Source organism: Podarcis vaucheri, assembly GCF_965113315.1.
Source record: "Podarcis vaucheri genome assembly, chromosome: 4".
In the NCBI taxonomy this organism is placed as follows: Eukaryota; Metazoa; Chordata; class Lepidosauria; order Squamata; family Lacertidae; genus Podarcis; species Podarcis vaucheri.
The window spans coordinates 34,461,468-34,483,908 of record NC_138762.1 but is presented as its reverse complement, the minus strand read 5'-3'; the positions used below and the strand labels follow the sequence as shown (position 1 = coordinate 34,483,908).

At 39.5% G+C, this 22,441-nt stretch overlaps 1 protein-coding gene and 1 long non-coding RNA gene across 16 annotated transcripts in view; one reads left to right on the top strand and one right to left on the bottom strand.

Moving 5' to 3' along the window:
- ZBTB20 (zinc finger and BTB domain containing 20) overlaps positions 1 to 22,441 on the bottom strand; it is a 511,117-nt gene that overhangs the window by 37,540 nt on the left and 451,136 nt on the right. For 12 of the 14 annotated variants that reach the window (XM_082221566.1, XM_082221567.1, XM_082221564.1 and 9 more), the window contains 2 exons: positions 20,803 to 20,897; positions 10,222 to 10,409 (listed from right to left, as the gene is read on the bottom strand). In XM_082221566.1, coding sequence (XP_082077692.1) covers positions 10,222 to 10,409; positions 20,803 to 20,867 — 253 coding nt within the window. In that variant the 5' untranslated portion in view covers positions 20,868 to 20,897. The remainder of the gene's footprint in view (positions 1 to 10,221; positions 10,410 to 20,802; positions 20,898 to 22,441) is intronic. The other 2 variants (XM_082221559.1, XM_082221560.1) reach the window with 1 other exon arrangement.
- Positions 1 to 22,441, top strand: part of LOC309531865 — a 134,981-nt gene that overhangs the window by 73,623 nt on the left and 38,917 nt on the right. The window lies entirely within an intron of this gene.

The window sequence follows — 22,441 nt, the reverse complement described above, 5'->3', positions numbered from 1 at the left end:
CGCCTGCTTCTTGGGAGAAAAGCAGTGACAAACCTAGACAGCATCTTAAAAAGCAGAGACATCACTTTGCTGACAAAGGTCCGTATAGTTAAAGCTATGATTTTCGCAGTAGTGATATATGGAAGTGAGAGCTGGACCATAAAGAAGGCTGATCACCAAAGAATTGATGCTTTTGAATTATGGTGCTGGAGGAGACTCTTGAGAGTTCCACGGACTGCAAGAAGATCAAACCTCTCCATTCTTAAGGAAATCAGCCCTGAGTGCTCACTGGAAGGACAGATCCTGAAGCTGAGGCTCCAATACTTTGGCCACCTCATGAGAAGAGAAGACTCCCTGGAAAAGACCCTGATGTTGGGAAAGATTGAAAGATGGAGGGCACAAGGAGAAGGGGACGACAGGACGAGATGGTTGGACAGTGTTCTCGAAGCTACCAGCATGAGTTTGACCAAACGGCGGGAGGCAGTGGAAGACAGGAGTGCCTGCTGTGCTCTGGTCCATGGGGTCACGAAGAGTCGGACACGACTAAACAACAACAACAACACAGTGGAAAGTGCACAGATTCTTCATATTTAATCTGATTGTGCAGGGTTCCCAACTGCATGGAAGTTTAACATGTGTACCAATATGCATGCATAGAAAGCCCTATTTTCACTATCTGCATTTAGCAGGGATAAGAAAATCTCTACATTCAATTGACCATGTTACATTTCCCCTTTCATATTCTTAAATCGATTCAGGAAACAATCTAAAAATTGAACAGATATTTATTTTTCTCTTCAATTCCAAACTGCAATCCAATGTATACCTTGCTTTATATATTGTCTATTGTCCTCTCCTGACTACATTAAATAGGCACTTGCTAGTAGCTGAAAACTACCCAGGCTAAAAGGTTGATATGATCTCTGTTTATTTATTTATTCCTGTCCTTTTATAAGCAACACACATAGTCTGAGTCAGAAGGGATGAAAGAGAATTTCCTAAAAGCATGAGTTCATGACAACACACACACAGATGCACCTCAGAAGTGTGCAGAGCTACTACTGAGCTTGTCAGTGATGTAGTTTACCTAAATTTATTTATTACTTATTCCATTTTTACCCCAGTTTCCCACTCAATTATTCTATTATGTATTCATTCATTAATAAAAGTATTTAGATCCCACCATCTCATAAAATATTGAGATGTACACATATTGTACACAACAACATGTATCCAATAAAATGCAAAACACTATTTAAAACAGTACAGAACAACATTTAAAATGACAGACTAATCAATAACATTTTAAGCAACTGCATAAGTCTGTCAGCCTGAAAGTCAAAAGCTCGGATGCTTGCCAAATGTCTGCTGGAAGAGCGTTCCACAGCATGGGATCAGTGACACTAAATGTCCAACTTCTAGAGGAGGCCAGTTGGGCATCTGTAACATGGGGGAAATTGGCTCATGGCAAGAAAAACATCAGCAAATAATGCAACCATTTAGGTGCTCTTTCAGAGGCTGAGGCACTATTCATATGATCTAGCCATAAACATGTAGTCACTGAGATTATGTAATTCAGCATCAACTTCACTGGAATGGTCATGCCTGATTATCATCTTCCAAAGCAACTACTCTATTCCCAGTTTAAGAAAGGAAAGTGTAATGCCGGTGGACAACAAAAGAGGTTTAAAGACGATCTCAAAACAAATATAAAATAATGTAGTATAAACACTGGCCTGCAAGTGCTCCAGTTAGAGAACAGCCTTCACCAAAGGCATCATGGACGAACTCAGGACGAAAGAGAGAAACAAGCTAAGAGGGAGGCACGTTTGGCAAGTCCTCACCATGATCAACTCCCACCTGGAAACATATGTCCCCACTGTGGAACGATGTGCGGATCCAGAATTGGCCTCCACAGTAACTTATGGACACATTGTTAAGACCACATTCATGGAAGACAATCTTATCAGCTACGAGTGTTCGCCAGAGAAGAAAAGAAATTGTTGCTGCTTGATAAAGTGTCACCATGATTGTGCATAGGAACATGGGAAGCTCCATTATACCAAGTCAAATCATTGGTTCATCTTAGCCAGTAATGTTGTAGGTTTGGTAGTGGTCAGTCTAGACAATGTCCTGAGTCCCTTCCAGTTCTTCGAGTCTGGTATCTTGTGAGGTGACAGTCTAACAAGAGGAGTTTGCCGAACAAGTCAGACAAATTTCTTGGTGAGACCATGGCCTTAGCTAGCTACTTAAGTGTCCTCATCAGCATCCCAAAAGAATGCGCTAGGTTGCAAGAGGTACAACTAAGTGATGGTGAGGAAAAGGAAGGAAATGGGTGTGCCTCCCCCACCTAGCTTCCAGAGGAAGAGAACAATAGGAGTCTAGTCAGTGTGAGCTGAGTTAGAAGCAGGCTGGAAAGCTGGAGACACAGAGACATGCTTGTTCTTTGCTGGATCAAAACTTGTGATCTGTTAGAGTGTCAATGCTGTGAGCCCGTCTATCTTATACCCAGGTTATATATGTGTGAATACAACCATATATCCTAAAGATACCAGTGTCTCTGCTGCCCTTCATTCCAAGGCAGCTGGGAAGGAAGCCGCTCGGGTGCCTGGGGTAGAGCGCCCAGGAGCGGAGCAAGCCACCCATAGGGGCGGGGTGAGGGCGGGGCCTCCAGTCTGCCTGCCTCCTCCCACTCAGCCGACCTACAGCTGGGGGAGAGGCAGCGGGTCAACCGTTTGGGCAGTGCGGATCCCCGGAGAGATGTGTGGCTTGGGTGCGCTGCAGGCATTTTGTCACCCCCCTCAATGGTGACACCCGGGGCGGACCACACCTACCGCACCCCCTTCCTCTACCCCTGTTCCAAGGTAACTGAACCTGGGTAAGTGCCTGGAAACCCTGGATTCTCTCACTTCTCAGAGACTGGGGTGACGTGTAACAGTAATGTGTACACTTACTGACAGCAGCTCTTTGGGGTTTCCCATTCCCAGCCCTGTGTGGAGATGATGGGAATGGAGCTTGTGGCCTTCTGCATGCCAAGCAGATACTATACTGCTGACCATACCAAGATGAATCCTATGTGGAGCAACTTGCTCATACAAATAGCAGGTAGGCAAAGCATTATTAAAGAAAAAAATGCTGCTAAAGAAGAGCCAGCATGTGTTCTGCAAAGGTAAGTTCACAAACGTTAAAAAGAGTTTTTGGAGCATGCTCATAGAGTGATCTGGTACACACCGCATACTTAAAACTTTCAAAAAGCTTTTCACAAAGTCATTCATCACAGACTCTGGAGTAAACTTAACAGACATGGAATCAGAATATATATTGTCATTAAAGTTAAAGAACAAGAAGCAGGGAGTAGGAATAAAAGGGTAGTCTTCACAATGGAAGAAAGTAAAAAGTAAAATCCCCCAAGGATTTGTATTGGGACCGGTTTTCTTTTTTAAAAAACTTCTACACAAATGATCTGAAGTTAGGGTGAGCACTGAGGTGGCTAAATTTTCAGATGATACTAAATTATCCAGAGTAGTAAAAATTCAAGAGTACTGGAACAACCCTTCTATAAAGAAAGGTTAGAATGCTTGGGGCTTTTTCATTTTGGGAAAAAAGGACAACTTGGGGAGGGGGGGACATGAACAAGATTTCTAAAATTATGCATGGCATAGAGAAAGTGGATAGACAATTCTCTTTCTTTTCCTCCTTTAATTTGTTTAATCGTTTTTCAAAGCTATCTAAGCCAGTGGCCATGACCAAACTGTATGACATAATACAGGAAACAGGTCACTCAATGAAACTGATTGGTAGGAGATTCAGGACAAAAGGAAATACTTCAGACAACACAAAACTAATTTATGGTCTAATGGGGGAAAAGTCTGTAAACTGTAACTTGTCATGAATGTGAAGCACTTGCATGGGAGTATGTTGCTAGTTTTTGTAGATCAGCCCATAAGCAATCTTGAAACTGTTGTAAACCACCTTAAGACTTTCAGTGGAAGGTGGTATAGATAGGTGGTATAGATAAAATTAACAATTTAGTTGTGACAGGAAAGGAGTTTCTATTAGGGTGACTTGAAATGCAATGAGCTAAAACTGGTAAAGCTATCAGAGTGATGTCATTAAATGGCTGTTGAATGTAACGTATCATTTCCCTTGTAATCTAACAACAAAAATAATACAGCAATAGATGCAAAGTTGCTGTACATATGTTGCTGTACAGTCGTTTGTTACTTGGCCAGAGATCCTTATCCAAAGTAACACTTCTGAAAAAAGTCAAGCTGCACAAACAGAGATTTATGTGTTCATTGGTTTTCAGCAGCTGCATGATGTTGGGGTGCAGTTGAAGAAGAAGGGGAGGAAACTGGTTGCCATGGAATGTTGATGGTAGTTTAGTGTCAGTTTGGAACAAAAAGGAAGGAGGGACTTGGTCTACCCAAGCCCCTGACATTGTCAATGTTCTGGAGCGGTTGGGAGACATGAAGTTACAAACAAAATAAACACTTCTCCTTCCTGTGCTACAGAGAGATGTTACAGGAGGGGGACACCTTTGTAATTTTTCATTTTCCAGAAACTTTATCCAGTGCTGGACAGGACTCAGGTTCAGAGCTGGCAGCTACTCCAAACATGAATCCCTCACTGCTATATAACACAAAGGGGAAAGGTTTTAGGAGGGTGGGGAAAATGTCGCCTCCCCAACCCTTGTGAGTCTCAACTAATGTTGATGTTGCAGACTATCTGGAACTGTAAATAGATATTAGGACCCAAGAATACAGTAAAACATTTGGTTGTGGGCTTCCACTTTTATGCACATATTAGCATTTCTATTATAAAAAGGCTTTCCAAAATGTTAACACTACACTGTTCCAGTCATATTTTCAGTGCTTAAAAATGTCAAAATATCCACTAAGAAAGTACTTTTTAAATTTATATTATAATCCTCTTGTGGGCTATGAAGTAGAAACATTGCACTATATACTGTAAAAGGGGGGAAGGTATGCTGCATATTCCCACATGGTCTAGATAATTCAAAACACAAATATTGAGCCTAGACTTCTTGTTTTTACCTTTATAAGTGACTCCTTAAAAGAAGTACGACATCTACTGAAAACATATCTCAATCAGCAACAATAATTAGGTCCCTGCTGGAGACTATATACAGAATCCCAGAACAAAAAGATAATTCTATTCTAGGTTTCATAAAGTGCACTGTGAAAATACAGCGATCTTGGATAAAAGTAGCAAGCCGATATGAATTCTTCATGCCACTACTGAAAATCACATGATTCTTGAAATCCATAATAAAAATTGTGCCAAACTAAGTACTTTCTCTTTGGTGAGTTACTGAAAATTTACAAGAATAGGTGCATTGTTGGTTTCAAAGAAAGGTATTGTTGATATACCATTCATCAAAAGAAATATGCAGGGGAGGCTTTCAATCACATGGTGCCTTTAATATGTGAAAGAACTTCAACTACATAATTTTTTTTTAAATCCTTACAATATTCCTGTATGATATGGCAGTCTCATTAGCTCCTTACAGTCCAAGAGCCTGTTACAAAAAAGTGCATATTATAAGTTTGGCTGGCTAGAAGAAGAAGAAGAAGAGTTTGGATTTGATATCCCGCCTTTCACTCCCCTTCAGGAGTCTCAAAGCGGCTAACATTCTCCTTTCCCTTCCTCCCCCACAACAAACACTCTGTGAGGTGAGTGGGGCTGAGAGACTTCACAGAAGTGTGACTGGCCCAAGGTCACCCAGCAGCTGCATGTGGAGGAGCGGAGACGCGAACCCGGTTACCCAGATTACGTGACTACCGCTCTTAACCACTACACCACACTGGCTAGGCATTTTATAAAAGTTGTGTCATTTTCAAAACTGTCAGTCTTATGAGCAGTTGCTGGGAGGCATTTATGGGGTGAGAGCCCAGTAAAAACCTTTTCCAGGGTTCAGCATTCTCAGCATTACATAATAAGGTACTTGGATGAAACAAGCTGTATCTGTTGGGGAACCATGTACATAATTATTTTGGATTATTATTAGAGATGGGAGGCTAAGACTAATGGACAACACCTTGCCTAAAGAGTTTGTGGCTGAGATGGTATTTGAGAAGTAGCTAAGAATTTCAACAGTGTGTGCCTATAGTTCCACAGAACTTGACCACATTAACACCTGGAGCATGTGGAAGAATGAGAACCCATTTCCACTTCCAAAGCAAATTCCATGATTAACTGAGGATTGGTCTATAGTAGGTGGTTTGTCTCACGGCAGCTGATATATAAAGGGACATACAAGTCCATAGCCTTTCTTCAAAGGAATGTATGCTCTGGTCCCTGCCATCAGCCTGAGGTCTAAAAGGATTGAATTCTTGCCTCCAAGAAAAAAAATCACAGCTCTCTGTTTTGAATAGTTAAAAAATTATTCTGGTTTAGGAACGGTTCTGTGTTCCTCTTTTAGCCTAAAATGTTTGGTTTTTGGTTTAAGAAACACTGCTAAATATACTGATCGTAAGTCACCTTGGGAAAGCTTTTATGTTGAAAGGCAGCCTATAAGTTATTAAAGCAAATAAAGATTGAATTTGCAGTTGATTTGTAGAATTTAGAGTGGCAAAAGCAGCAACGCACACTGGACTCAAACACTATTGTGCCTCATAAAGAACCGTGGCCATCTGATGTGAGGCAATAAAAGAAAACCACACTGCTAGGGCTCATTCCACCCCCAGACTTTATGCCAAGCCACTTTCATGCTTCCTAACTTGTTTTGTAAACAAATATTGGGATGATACCTCAAGTCTCACTAACTAATTAACTTTCTCATTTCTGTGAAAAGGTTAAGCAGATTGTTTGCTGGAAAATAAAACATATAGCGTGCCTTAATTCCACACTTGCTCATTTTTTATTTTTCCTCTTAGAGACGACTGTAAGCCAATTTTGCGTTGGTCATAAAATGTGAACAGATTTGTGTGTGGGCACTGCTTCCTAAAAATGTTAGAATGTATGAAAGAAGAAAGGGTAAATGGTAGCTAAAGTGATTTCAGTTAACAATAATAGCAATAACATGGCTAACTTCCAACCTTTGTGCTTAGACAGGTTGTTGTTTTCTAACTTAAAAAAGAAATGGATAACCTTACTTTTATTGCAATGACCTGATTTTTTTTTATTGGCCTCCACAAAGTCTGGTTGGCTTTGGAAGCTGGCTTCTTCCTTTTTTCCTGCTTGTAAATTTTCATTTTAAAACCACATCAGAAGAAGGAAACTATGACATCCCCAAATCATTAGGGAAACTGAGATTTTACATATGCCCAATTCATCCAAAGGGCTTTGTTGCTGGAATTGTTGTAAAGCTTCAGTATATTAAACAGCTGACCAGAAATGTCATACTTTTTGCAACTGGTTTCAGCTACACGGTAATTTCAAATTCAATATAAAATGAAAAGAGAATCATTAAATAAAAGTAAAGAGCTTGTGTTGATGTCTTTGAAATAAACATACAACAGACCTAAAGACTTGCAACAGGTCCATCATATTTAGTTTGGGGAATGCTAAATATGGGGAATGCTGAACTATATTCTGTTTAGTTCAAATCTAAGATAACTTGAATGGCAAAATAATCATTCTGTCACAGTGCAGTTTCAGGTGGGCACCATCAGTTTTGAAAAATCCAGTGACGCTAATTTTTAACTTAAGAATGCCACTGAAATTGCAATTGTTTTATTTTTTCCTTTTTATAGGTTCAATCCATGTCAACGATGTGTGCACTATACAACTGCATTATCTAGCAGTGCAGAAGTTGCGGCTTGTCTGCGAAGCTGTGGTGGAATGTTCTTGAATATGTTTTAGAACTGTATTTGATGTAGAATCCTTCACCGCACCGTACCGCAAAGTTCCTTGAGCATTTCATTTGCACATCACAGCACTGATAACCAGCCAGAGATGCTTTGAGTGGAATCCTTAGAGAAGGGGGGGAGCCAGAGTGGTGTCCTGCAGATGCTGCTAGACTGCAATTCTCATCAGGAGAGGAATCTGAATGGTTGGCCACCCCGCCCTAGAGTGACCACATTTGGACCACATTGTGGATTGCATACAGTACAGAGGATTCTTCCATTTGAAATCTGTAGTCCTTTCCACCTACACAGTCTTCCACGTGTATCTATCAATATTATCTAGCATACACAGGTTACAGTGGAGGAGGAAAGGGCAATTATTGCTCTCAAATCAGCAGGACAATGACCTGTGTCTTGTAAGCGAGAAACAGCAAACCTTAATTTTAATGACATTCTTCTCCTATAAGGCTAAGATGCATCAGGGGATGTGATTCAGAAGAGCATCTGGTCTCAACAAAAGAAAAATATAATTTTTATACCCAGACAATCATTTGCCGATGGGGAAAGAGCTGGAGTTTGGGATTCAGATGGGTGCCTGATGAGCATAATGTTTACCTTTGGATGGGGATCTGATTGGCATGCTGCTTGTGCCAAATGAAGGGGTGAATTTTGGGGTCGTCAAGAAGAAGAAGAAGAAGAAGAAGAAGAAGAAGAAGAAGAAGAAGAAGAAGAAGAAGAAGATATTATTTCTACCCTGTCCATCTGGCTGGGTTTCCCCAGCCACTCTGGGTGGCTTTTAACAGAACATTAAAAACAAAATATAGCTTCAAACATTAAAAACTTCCCTAAACAGGACTGCCTTCAGATGTCTTGGATGGATGGGTATTTGACCTTGCTTAAAGGAGAAGGGTGATTTCAGGGGCTAGTATGGAGTTTAGACTGATGTCTGGTCTTATGTAGTACAGTGGCACCTCGGTTTTCGAATGTGTCTGTTGATGAATATTTCGGTTTTCGAACGCCATAAACCCGTAAGTAAATGCTTCAGGTTTTGAACACACCTCAGAAGTTGAACATGCCACGCGGCTTCTGCTGAGTGCAAGATCCTGAGGCCTAGCTGTCGGCTATTGGGTTTTCGAACATTTCAGAACTCGGTCTTCCGGAATGGATTACGTTTGAAAACCAAGGTACCACTGTATAGGTATCCTACACAGTGAATAAGAAAATGTTATTTTTTGTGGGTAGCAAAATGACGGTTTTCCATTGTTCGAAAGTGTGGGGTGAATCTTAAGTGTATGAATAGGAAATCCAGTTTTGGACAAAGGATTGGAGTGACATCTTTAGCTCAGATGAGGTTTGGAAGTAAGTCTCACATTGCACAGTGGGATTTACTCCCAAGCAGATGTGCACTGGACTGTAACTTTATGAAATAATCTGTTTCTAAAATAAACTGTTAATGTATTCAGTATGCTATACTGTAGCAGCAGCAGCAGCAGCAGCAGCAGCAGCAGCAGCAGCAGCACTGATTATAAGAATGCTGCTAGCTGTTTTGAATTGCTTAGGAAAAAAATGGGATGTACCATCACTACCACCACAGATAGATAGATAATGTAGATATGTAGGGCCATTATGAAATGTCTTTGTTCTTTCCTGCCATGATGATTCCATAAAGTAGGGACTGTGCAAAGTGTTGTGAGGCAATTCCTGACTGGGTTAGGCTACTGGCGGCACTGAGGTCTGCTATCTGCACTGGATCTTTATACTCTTCTAAGGCCCAGTGTGTGATCTGGATCTACAAAGTCCTTAATGTATGAAAGTCAACAGTGTTTAGAGACTGTCTCCTTCATGATCTGCAAAATCAGAAAGTTTTTGAGTTTTCTACATGTTTGTAAAGTAAGGGAAGTTCCACAACTATGGAACAGCCAGTGAGAAGTAATATGACTCAAATAATAATAATAAAAGGCTTCAGCCTATCTTTGCTAAACAGTGTTTTGTATGTTTTTATTATATACCATTTTACAATGAGTATCCACTTCTTAGAGTTTTCATCTTGTTTTTTTTAATGTATTTGTTGCACTGGTGTTTTTAGATTTATTATTTTATGTGTAAATCACCTTAGAAACAGTGGTTTAGAAGGCAATTAATAAATTAAGTGTAATAAAAACAATAATATTCAGCACTTGCTCCTGAGTCTTCCGTATAAGCTAAACAAATGAATAATATGGTCTGGATATGAATGAAAATGGATTCATTAAAAGTTACTTCCTACAAATCAGAGTCTGTCTGTATGAATAATTCATATGTCCTGAAAAATCCAATAATCTGAGTGAAGAGGTCTTTGTTTTGACAGTATGGGTTGATGCTAGGAAACCCGGGAGAACATGTTTCAGTATATACACCGATACCCCATAACTAACTGCAGTATTGTACTCACAATCAGGTGACCCTGTGTGTGCGTGCAGGTTTCTTGCTGAATGTGATGAATGGATGAGAGCTGGGCTCAAAGATGGGACAGTTTCAAAGTTCAGGCAGGGAAGGCCTGACTTGGCGCTGTATGCACCCGTCTGCGTAATCTCATTCTCCTCAGGCTCTTTCTGTTTTTCAGCTGTCTTGGTTTTCTTCCTGAAAACAAACAAAGAGACCTTTGAAGGAACTTGTTGCATATGCAGGAAACTGCATTTTTAGAATTGTTAAGAGAAAGCTCTTTTTTGTGGCTAACTTAAAGGGAGGAATCCTCTTCTGAATACTTCTTATTTGGAAAGGTGCCAGTTCTCGTATTTACTCAGATACAATGATCAATGTATCATATTAAAAACATGCCATTCAAAAACATGCAATAGTATTTTTGAGGAGTTCACAGAACAAACCTGCTCCACTAGTTTAGGTTATTCAGATACTACTGAAAGCCGGTGGCTAAAGAAATAAAATCCTATTATTATTATTATTATTATTATTATTATTATTATTAATCACAGCATGGCACTAGCCATAATAGTTATTATTACCAACCAAAATGTCTCAAAATAGTGAGCATGATTTTATGTATGCCAGAAATCTTCATTAAACTGATCACACCTAGATGAAGATGTATAGGAGCAAAAACCACATGTTGCAATACAGTAGTACCTCGGGTTACATATGCTTCAGGCTACATATGCTTCAGGTTACAGACTCCGCTAAGCCAGAAATAGTGCTTCAGGTTAAGAACTTTGCTTCAGGATGAGAACAGAAATTGTGCTCCGGCGGCGTGGCAGCAGCAGGAGGCCCCATTAGCTAAAGTGGTGCTTCAGGTTAAGAACAGTTTCAGGTTAAGTATGGACCTCCGGAATTAAGTACTTAACCCGAGGTACCACACCACAAACATGTAGTTTAGTTATTTTTACTACCGTAGAGCGGTGTTGGAAGAAATATGGCCCTGGGGGGTGAAGAGAGTTGGAGTCAAATAACATTGGGAGGGCAACAGGTTCCCCAATACAGTTAGAGCTCATTGCACTGTCACACATGCATCCTATCATTTCTCAAATAGCAAAAACTTTGCCAAAGATGCAGATAAGGCCATCACTGAGCTTCTTGGTTGGAATTCAGATTTAGATTACCTTCCATTCTCTTTGAATTTTGGATAAAATTATTTCCCTGCAAGTGATTTCTAAAGTGTAGCATAATTCTTTATATTTTAAAAAATAAATTATGCTGAAGCAGAAGGTGCTTGATACCAAGATAAACCAGTAAAATGGCATATCTGCTTTATGTTTCACTCTCAGGTCTGCTCATGGGACACTCTGAAACCTGCTCAGAGAACTTGCTAGTCCCTGCCTTTCTTGAAGCTGTTAAGAAAAAACCCACTTGCTTCCACTCAGGAACTGGCCACACTGAGAATCAAATGGGCCATAAAAGGTGAAATAGTCAACAGCAGCTAATCCAGGAGAAAATAGACCCAGAGTATAAATGGACCCAGAGTATAAAGGCACAGTGGTGTAAAGGATGAAAGATTCTTGCACCTTTAATAGTTGCATAAAAGGAAGAATATTAGCAGGTGCAGTTTCTCTCACTCCTACATAAGTGGTGCCTGCCAAAGGTTCCACTTCACACAATTTTGAAAAGCACAGAAGCTCTATCTACTTTTGCATATGATATTGCAAACTGCAAAGCCATTGCACATTGGTGGAACAAAAAATGCTAGTTCATACTACACAGTGGTACATGAAGTAGGGGTTTGAAGCCAATCCTCTGTCCAGGTGCTAAAATTACTTCTTATTGCACACTATTTGCCATGTTTATGTAAGGAAGCAGACATAGAGAGCCCAAGTAGTTTCCATGGCAATCCACATAGTATGATGCTACACTTGAGAACTGGGATGAAGAAGGTTATTCCAGTACAGCACAATGTAACCTTGTATTTTAGTGGTCTGCACTGATGTATTTCCAATGCAATCAATTAAAACAACACTCCTTTCAACATATATGACTATATTTTAAAAACAGTCAAGATAAAGAACATTCTTACTAATAAATATGAAATTTATAGTCAATAGGAGCTTTGCCAATTAATTCAGTGGGTTGTTCATTGCACTGATAATTCTTTAAGGAAAAATGGATAATTTATTTCCTATAAACTCCACATTTACATTAATGGAAATGTGATACTGTACCATTCTCTCATTATTATATTTTTTAACATCAGAGTAAATACCACTGCTAGAATTGTACTTCATTAACAATTGGTGCAACAGAGTGGTTCTTACAACGACTATCCACCCTCCAATAACAGCTTGGAGGGAAAAATATTATGCATATTCTATTACTAGAATCAATCTAATTAGTCCAAAGCAATTACTGCTATTACTATTATTAACTGATTGCACCTCTGAAGAACAGTTCATATTCTCTTTGTTCTGCAGTAGGAAACAAAGCCAGCTGGACACTATGGGTTGGTTCAGACCTAATGGGAAAACATGGCTTCCCTGCTATGCGAACAAGCCTACATGAACCTCAAGTTTGCACACTTCTCTCTCCCCTCTCCTTGTGTGACCACAAAGAGGAGATTTGAATTTTAAGCTCCCATTTCTAAACACACCACAGCTTCCTCTTATGTCTGAACTCACTTCAGCTTGTTTAAACTGTGGTTTCTGAACTGCCTGGATATGAAACTATGGTTTTATCCTGGCTTGTTTCAAGAAACCACGGCTCCCTTAGTTGAGATTGTTACGCAGCACACTTTTGAGGTGAATCTGTGAGCAGGGGAAAGGTGACCATCAGTTTATTTATTTATTACTTTAACTCTAGTACATTTTTGATTACCGCCACTAGGTCATTGGAGCAAGCGGAATTGAGTGAATTTTAATAACATATTGGTGAATGTGGCTTGCTTAAAAGTGAACATTAGGGACTGAAAGAAGTTGGTGCCTACTGATTTGAAATTGGTGTGGCATCCACTTTAATTTAGAGAAATAGGCAGCTGTGGTCACACTTATTTTAGTCAGTAACAGTTTTCATGAAGACAATATTTAGGTTGAAAAATGGCTGTCATAATCATTTAGGGAATATAGATTCTTTGAACTTATTAGCTAAACGGGACATACGTTTATTATCAATATATTCTTAGGGTAGTAAAAATTAATAATAATTAATAGTTACTTTTCAAGACTGAAGATGCAAACAAAAAACCCCTTTGTGTTGTCCTGTACAAAAAAAAACTTTCTGAATAAATCTGTGGAACTTAGCAGGTGACTACTCAGTGTTTCATTTCTTGGGCACGGGTACATCTTACCAGTTTGTGTGCTTCCTTAAGAAATAAAGCACCAGCTGTTTTCACTGTTGAATAGTTATTGATTTTTCATATGAAGCCCCAGCCACACCTGCTGCTCCACCCCCAACAGAACTGGGTCATCTAGCTAGGGTCACTTTAAGAGAGTCCCCATGCTTCTAATGGAAGTGACAAGACTGATTTAAAGCACTTTGTTGCAGAGATCAGGAACTGAAAAGGGAAGCAGGAGAAACCTTTAAAAACCTTTATGAGTCTTCTCCTTTAAGATCAGAGCAAGACTGAGTACTTAAAAGGTAAGGGGGAGTCTACACTAGCCATACTGGCTTGGATTGATGGAATCTGACACCAGCAGGAGGGCCAAATGTTGCTCCCTGCCAAGTAGCCTGGTGGAGAAGGAATGAATCCCTCCATCCATTATCTATCAGCATGCTTAGTTTCCCATGGACCTTTTTCCCCTCAGCAGCTGCTCAGATATACAATGGGTTTGTGGAAAAGGGATGGAGCAATTTATCCCTACTCAGTCAGGTTTGCCTTTCTCAATCTTGAGCATGGAAACCAGCAAGCAGGCAGAGAAGAGACAGCAATCCACCCCTTTTCCACCAATGCACGCACTCAGAAATTCCACGAACTCTCGGTGGAAATCCTTGTCACCTATGGCACCCAGGCAAGTATTCAAATAAATGTGTGACGAAAGCCTTCCCCACTTCCTGTGCCATTTTGAAGTTGTTAAGCATGCCATGTTAGCACATTTTGTTTTAAAATCTGTTCTGTTCAGAGTTGTGCCCTATCTTACCTTTTAGCACTGGGGTTCATATGTCCCAAAATATCAGGAAAACCGCCACACCATCTTTCTTTAAAAATACCCTGCTGTAAGTTTATCCCTATCCCTATATCTGTAAAACGCGGATGAAGATAAAATGCTCTGGATAAATGTTGATACTGCTTTAGCAGATATAAAAGCAAATTCTTTTATGTTTGCTTGGAAAGATCCAGAAAGTTTTAAGAGGACTAAGGATAAGGCATCTTTTGAGGATGGGAACACTGAAGTAAAAATCAGAAATACAATGCCATATGATGGAAGGGTAGGTTTCAAAGACAAACGTTTCTGTGAAAACTAGTACTTTGTGCTTCCTGCACAGGATCAGGTTGTAGAAGAGATTAAAAGCAGAAAAGATACAGACTTGAGTTGGAATGATAAAAACAAGAAAATGAACTCAACAATAATGTTCAGTTTTAACAAAATGACAAAAACCCCCACAATTTTCCAAGGGCAGAGAAAATAACAAACAACAATAAATGATGGAAAACAGAATATATAAAAACATGGGTCCAGCTCATTTTTTTTCTTTTGATTTAACAGGTTGAACTGTTTTTCTTCAACAGTTAACACAAAATAATTTGACCAGAAATGTTAAGGGGCGAGAAACACATGCTGGTAATTGTGGAGAGATGATGAAAGGCAGGTAGCAGATACAGTGGTATCTCCGGTTAAGAACTTAATTCGTTCTGGAGGTCTGTTCTTAACCTGAAAATGTTCTTAACCTGAGGTACCACTTTAGCTAATGGGGCCTCCCGCCGCTGCTGCACAATTTCTGTTCTCATCCTGAAGCAAAGTTCTTAACCCGAGGTACTATTTCTGGGTTAGCGGAGTCTGTAACCTGAAGCGTCTGTAACCCGAGGTACCACTGTATTTGAATTGTCTGCATATAAGAACAAAGAACAAGCTTGCTGGATCAGGCCAATGGCCCATCGAGTCCAGCATCCTGTTCTCACAGTGGCTGACCAGATGCCGGTAGGAATCCTGCAAACTGCACAACAGCATTCTGTCCACCTGTGATTCCCAACAACTGGTATTCACAGCATTATGCCTCTGACAGTGACGGCAAAACATAGCCATTGTGGCTAGTGGCTGTTGATAGCCTTGTCCTCCACGAATTTGTCTACTCCTCTTTTAAAGCCATCACAGCCTCCCGTGGGAGCAAGTTCCATAGTTTAACTAAGCGCTGTGTGAAGAAGTAAATAGCTAACACACATATGCACAAATATCATGAGATATTTATTAGTGAAGTTACATAAAATTCAAATATGAGGGAATCTGGAATGAAAACCTTCATAACAAAATCTGGAGTGCAAGGAGAAAAAAATTATAATCGGAAAAAGCACAGATTCATTAAAAACAAAGCCATTTATCTTAGAAAACGATTCTATTTTCTGCTTCCCCTTTCCCCCCATAAAAAGTTTTCTCTCACAAAAGTGTGAGAAAAACAATTTTGTACTGTAAAGGATTCAGAAATGAAGAAATATTCAGGAAAGCACCTTATCGCACAATAGGGAGCAAAGCCACTTTTCTATTAATCAAGAACATTGTCTCTGGTTATATAAAGAAATTATATAAGCCTGGTATGTTTGAGAGAGCACAGCATGTGAAAGTTCTTGTGAAACCTCGGTGGCTGCCAATTGCAGCAGTAAGCCTTCAGAGGGCAGCAGAGGGCCAGCTAGCGCAAGGCTGCATTACAAACAGAGAGAACTTCCTTTAGAATCTTCCTCCTGGTCACCCTGCCAGAGGTTAGTCTGCTAAGCTCCCTTTAAAAAAAGTAAAAAATGAATCTTTGCCCTAAGTGTTAAAATTATACAGCCCAATGAAGCTTCTGCTCAGCCGGAAAATGAAAGCTCAAGTAAAGCAAATTGGCAGAGCAAATAAATATTCCCTTCTTCTCCTTTCCTTTAAAAGCCATGGTAAAGAAAAGAGAAGGGACTGGGTAAACAGATGGAGTAAATAAGCATGTTGCTTGACTACATCAAAAGAAAACCTAGCATCCACACAGCCAAGAGGAATACCCAGCAAACACTGAGGTTTTTCATGCCAAGATTACCTGCAAACTGAAGTCACCAAGGCTTTGGTGTGTGTGTTTAAAAAGATTACTGCACTAGTATTGTGCATTGTTTTAATGTTTTTATCATATTGTATTGCATTATGAACATTGTAAATCACTTTGAGGCTTTTTTTAAAAAAAAGAATAAATTACTATACAAGTCACTCACTCACTCAAATCCTGTTACTTTGAGTCTAAAACGTATTTCTAGCTAGAAGGTAGGATGCAAGTATAACAAGCAAAACAAAACAAAACAAAACAAAACAAAACAAAACAAAACAAAAAGCTTGTGTTACCTTGAAGACTAAGGGTGGCATTCAAGGTAGCACTACATGGAATATGCACATGGGGAACAAGGTCTGCTTATGCAGTGGGACTTTCGCCCCTCTCCTGCTCCTGTGTGCTCTCCAGCATGGAGATCTGGGGGTCTCGCCAACACTCCACGTCAGATTAAGGGGAGCAGGGGAATCCCTTTGTGCAAGTGGACTTCATTCCACACACACAATAACTTAGTTGAATCCTGTCCTAACATGTTTATTGCAATGTCAATCTTGGTAGACTAAAAAAAGTAAAGGTAAAGGACCCCTGACAGTTAAGTCCAGTTGCAGATGACTCTGGGGTTGCGGTGCTCATCTCGCTTTACTGACCGAGGGAGCTGGTATTTGTCTGTAGACAGTTTTTCCGGGTCATGTGGCCAGCATGACTAAGCCGCTTCTGGCGAAACCAGAGCAGCGCACGGAAACACTGTTTACCTTCTCACCAGAGCGGTACCTATTTATCTACTTGTACTTTGACGTGCTTTCGAACTAACACTGCTTTAAGATAGGCTTTTAGATTAAATCACTTCTGTGTTCCTGTGTTATGCACTGGGTTGTGTACAGAGTAGTGTTATGTGAACGTCCCATCAATGCAAGGATTTCTATTTGCTCAATGGACTCTTCTCCCTCTCCCCCCACCCTCCATGTTTCCTATGGTTTTAGGAAGTGACAAGCACAACATTTTAGCTGCTCTACATCTGTAGTAGACAGATGTAGAGGAGACCATCGCTTACCTATCTCCAAGGACCAGTGCATTGCTTTTGTTTTGTATATATTTAACTAGGAATATCTGAGTATTCCAGATACCAGTATTGGGCAGTTTTCTCTGCATTTTTTTTTAAACATTATCTTATTATTCTTTGTACACCACTTTCAGTAGCCTTTTACCCGTTTATAGGTACACACTTCAAATATTTGTAAAAATTGTTCTTAAATTTGCTAATCATCATTTAACCAAACAGTATATATTTAGCACTTTGAAATATTCCTAGTTAAAACAATCTGTTGAGCTTTTCCTCAGTTGCTGTTGCTCTTCTTACAAAATCCCATAAAATGTCAATAGTTTTCAATTAAAAATGATGCCTTCTGTTTTTTTATTCTTCTTCTATATATGTACCATATTCTCTTACAACTAATCAAGGATTGCAGTGAGTTGTGGTTTAGTTGGCATATGTTTCAGAGAGAGAAAGGAGCACATTTTGGGGCATTGTCAACTCCATGCTTTTAAATGTTTTATTATCTCCGTTTTTATTGAAGATTTTTTTTTAACTATCACCCTATACTCATTTTCAAGCATTATGACAGGGTTGCACTTTGTGATTCCAAACAAGGAAAGGCACAAAACTTAGTACTTGAAATAGAATTCAGCATCCTGTAAATCTTTCTCAACAAAAGGATAATTTTATAGCCCAGAGTTTCTCAACTTTTAAAAACTCATGCCTCCTTTCAGCCAACATAAAAATCCCATACCTCCTTCAAGCCTGACTTCCCTAACAATGTTATTGAAATATTGTGACTTAATTATTATTATAATATTTTACATACATTGTACATATTTTTGGAAACACTTACGCCCCTCTTGAAATATTTGTATGTCCCCCCCGGGGGGGGGGGTTGCCTCTCCAGTTGAGAAACACTGTTCTAGTCCTTATGGCTGTAACATGTTGATAATGTTTGGTAATATCCCCCAAGCCAGAGGGGAGCAGGATCTACAAGGTCAAGAGGCCAACCCTTAGTACCCAAAACAGTTCCTTGCTGCTTCCTATGACTAGCAGAATTGGAATGAATTATGCTAAATCAGCAAATATTGCAAATCTGCTTCATTTGATATATAATATATTGGCAGAAAATGTGTATGTATGTGTGTTTGTGTTCAGTTCAGCATTCAGACAACCCTGATGACTTCCCTCCTTAGTGGGTGATGTTGGGTTACTTTTCTCTAAATATATAACCATATAGTGCTAACAAAAATTAAAGCATCCGACTCTGGTTTCCAACAGACATGCAAATTTTATTTGATCAGCTGCTAAAATATCCCATCTGTCTGATACAACATGAATGTGTTTTTAAAATGTGCTTCTAAAACAAAGACTTGATTCTGAACATGGATCAGAATGTTTACTCCTGGACATTCTTAACAGCTTGACACTATATAGTGTAAATTCTGAATTTACTTTTGAAGATTAGATAAAGTCCGACTCTGAACTTCCGCTGAGCAGAAATTAATGGGTAAGTCAAGCCAAGTATTGCAGCTCCATTTTGACATACATTCCCAATTATTTCAAAATGTAACCCTTCATAGATGAGAGAAAAGAAAACTCTGACTGTGAGTTCCCTCCAGATAGGTAATACTTAACTCAGAGACACCACAAACTCAGCAAAGACCAGACACTTCTCCATGGCAACCTGACCAAACAAGTATAAAGATCAAGCCTGAACAGGGACCAAAGAGTTGTTCAGACTAGCATCTTATAACTACTGTAGGAATCAAGCTCTTTTGACGGCGGCAGAAAAATTAAGAGAAGCCAGGCAAAAAGGACTTTCAGTCAGTACATTAAAGCAGCGATTCATAGTATGCAAACCACTGCTGGTATGCACTTTGACCACAGCAAAAACAATAGAGGAAAATACCAGAGGCCATTTCTGGGTCAAACAGGGACAAATGATGAATTAGAACTCCATGCTTTCTCCACCCTGATGTGGCATGGAGGTGAAGGGGAAGGGGAATTGTTGCCAGGTAGTAGGTAGGCATTGCTATGCTTGTACATGTTCCACGTCTCTGAGGCTTTTAGCAATCAAGTGGAGACGCTATTATTCAGAACAGATATAAATCCCCCTTCCCTTCATCCCATACAATTACACTGGTGTTTTAAATCAGAAGCCTCCCAAGCATTCTCCTATGTGGCATTGCTGAAAAAAATGTAGTGGTCCACAAGAAACAAGCAAACTGGAAACGTTCTTAATAAAAGAAAGTTTAAGTAGCAGTGTATTTGAGGAAAAGGCAAGGAGATCTTTTCAGTATCATATGAAATGAAGTGTAAATCAAGAGTACAGAGGTCCAAAACACTAGAACTCGTGGACATCCTATGAAGTTGAATGTTAGACGATTCAGAACAGATTTTTTTAAAAAGTAATAATAATAATAATAATAATTTTTATTTAAGTACTTCTTCACATAGCACATAATTAAAGGCAGTGATGGCAAGCACCTTGGATGGCTTTAAAAGAGGACTGGACATAGAGGAGGCAGCTATCAATGGCTACTAGTCATGATGGCTATACTCTGCTTCCACAGTAGTAGTAGTAGTAGTAGTAGTAATAATAATAATAATAATAATAATAATAATAATAATAATAATAATAATAATAATTTATTATTTATACCCCGCCCATCTGGCTGGGTTTCTCTGGGTGGCTTCTAATGGAACACAAAAAACAGAATAAAACTTCAAACATTAAAATTAAATGAACACAAAATTAAATAGAACACAAAAACCAGATTAAAACTTCAAACATTAAAATCTTCCCTAAACAGGGCTGCCTTCAGATGTCTGAAGGTGGTGTGCTTCTGAATACCAGTTGCTGGAAACCACAGGAGGGCAGAGTGCTAGTGCCATGGGGCTTTCCCCACTCCTGCCTTCCATATTGGCTCTGGAGGTAGGGGAGGGGAGATCATTCCATCTGGCAAGCAGAAATGTTTTTGCTGATGGAACAATCATAATATCTTGAACTTTGAATTCCTCCTTAAGTGTGTTAACCTACTCTTTTCTTTTTAATCAGCACATGTTTGTGACTGCTTTCAATGACTGAACACTGAATGTAACTATGAACAGTCTTAAGAACCTTACTCAATTTGCCTACAGCAAACAGAAATCTGAAAAACTCCCTCCAAAGGAGGAGTAAAAACTGGAAACCATAAATGCAACACTACTGCAGCTTTTTTAAAAAAATACCTACTCAAATTCCCCCAATAATTGGGGGGAAGTATATGGTAGCCTGTAATTCTCTGCAAAATTCATTTTTTGCTCAACATTTTTACGCAGGATGCATAGTTAACTTACAGTGGCTTCTTGATGGTATCACTCTTCAGGTAAATCACTCCAAGTTTTAGACCTAGCGCAGACATTCATTGGGGCAGAGAAAAGCTGTGCCTGTACTGGAAAGAAACAAAATGAAGTATAAGTGAGTTATTTGTAAATGATCTGGAATCAGGGTAAACAGTTTGTAAATCATACTAAATTATTCTAGATACAAGTGAGTCATAACACTACTGGTAATAATTCTGGGATAGAAAAAGAAGTAGTCATTCTTCAACCAATGCACAATTAACTTAAGGAATATATTACAACAAGTGGTGACCAGCGTTGGTTAGATAACCTTACAACAACTGGACATATTCATGGTATCCATAGCTATTTATCATGGTGGGGATATACTTCTGAATACCATAATGTGAGCAAACAAAAAAGGATGGGCATTCTTAAGATGCCTTGTTTGGAAATTTCTGAGGAACAGTTGGCTGGTCACTGTTGGAGACCGACTGCTGGCCAAGATGAACTTTGCACTGAGATCCAGCAAAGTAATTCTCAGGTTTCTAATTGGATTGTGCAGAATCCAAATATATCCAAGTTCTAATGCTCTTCCCTGTGTACTGAATATTAGCTTATGGAGGTTGGTGGGAATCTTAGTTAGATTTGGATGTATAGTGCAGGCAAAGTATAACAGAAACCGTGAATGCCAATCTTTTCCTTATTTACAAAGTCCCTTTAGAAAGGTATTGTCTCTGGTCACAATGTAACAGACCCCATTAGGAAACTACTGAATCTGATCAAACATAGTAAGGCAACTAAACTCCCACTGACAATTATGTCCCTAGACATCCTCAAAGCTTTTGATTGCCTTGAATGGAAATACCTATTAGCAGTACTAACTAACATGAAAATTGGTCCCATCTTCTTACAAACCCTCAAACAAATCTACTCCCATGCCTCAGCAAAATACGCGACTGACAGTATGGACTCTAATTCCATAGCAATCCAAAGAGGCACAAAACAAGGATGCCCACTGTCTCCCTTTCTATTCATTCTGGCTCTGGAACCTCTAGCAGTCCAAATCGGAGCAACCACAGACATCAAGGGAGTGGAAATAAAAGGCAGAACCTGTAAATTAGGGCTCTTTGCAGACGACCTGATGGTCACAACACCAGACCCCATAAACACAGCAACCACCCTAACCGAAGAACTCAACACATTTGCAATGGTATCGGGCCTACAAGTAAATTGTGCAAAATCCGAGGCTATGTGTTTCACCCCCCCATTCCAAAATGAATTTGCCAACATCACTAAGATAAAACTGCCGCACCAAGTACAGATACCTAGGGGTACAAATAACCAGAAACCTCAACAAACTATATCTCCACAATTACAACCCCTTGTGATGACAATCAACAAAGACTTGAGGACTTGGAACAACACTAACTCCATCCTTTCAGACAAAATAGCCATGATCAAAATGATCACCCTCCCAAAATTAACCTACCTATTCTAAACCCTCCCAATCTGAATTCCTGCAACCCAACTCTGCAAATGGCAGAAAAAATTACACTCGTTCATCTTCTAACACAAAACAAACCAAGACCCCAAAACATAACAAAACAAAACATAAACCCCAAATACCTACACCTTGCCCCTTCACTACATC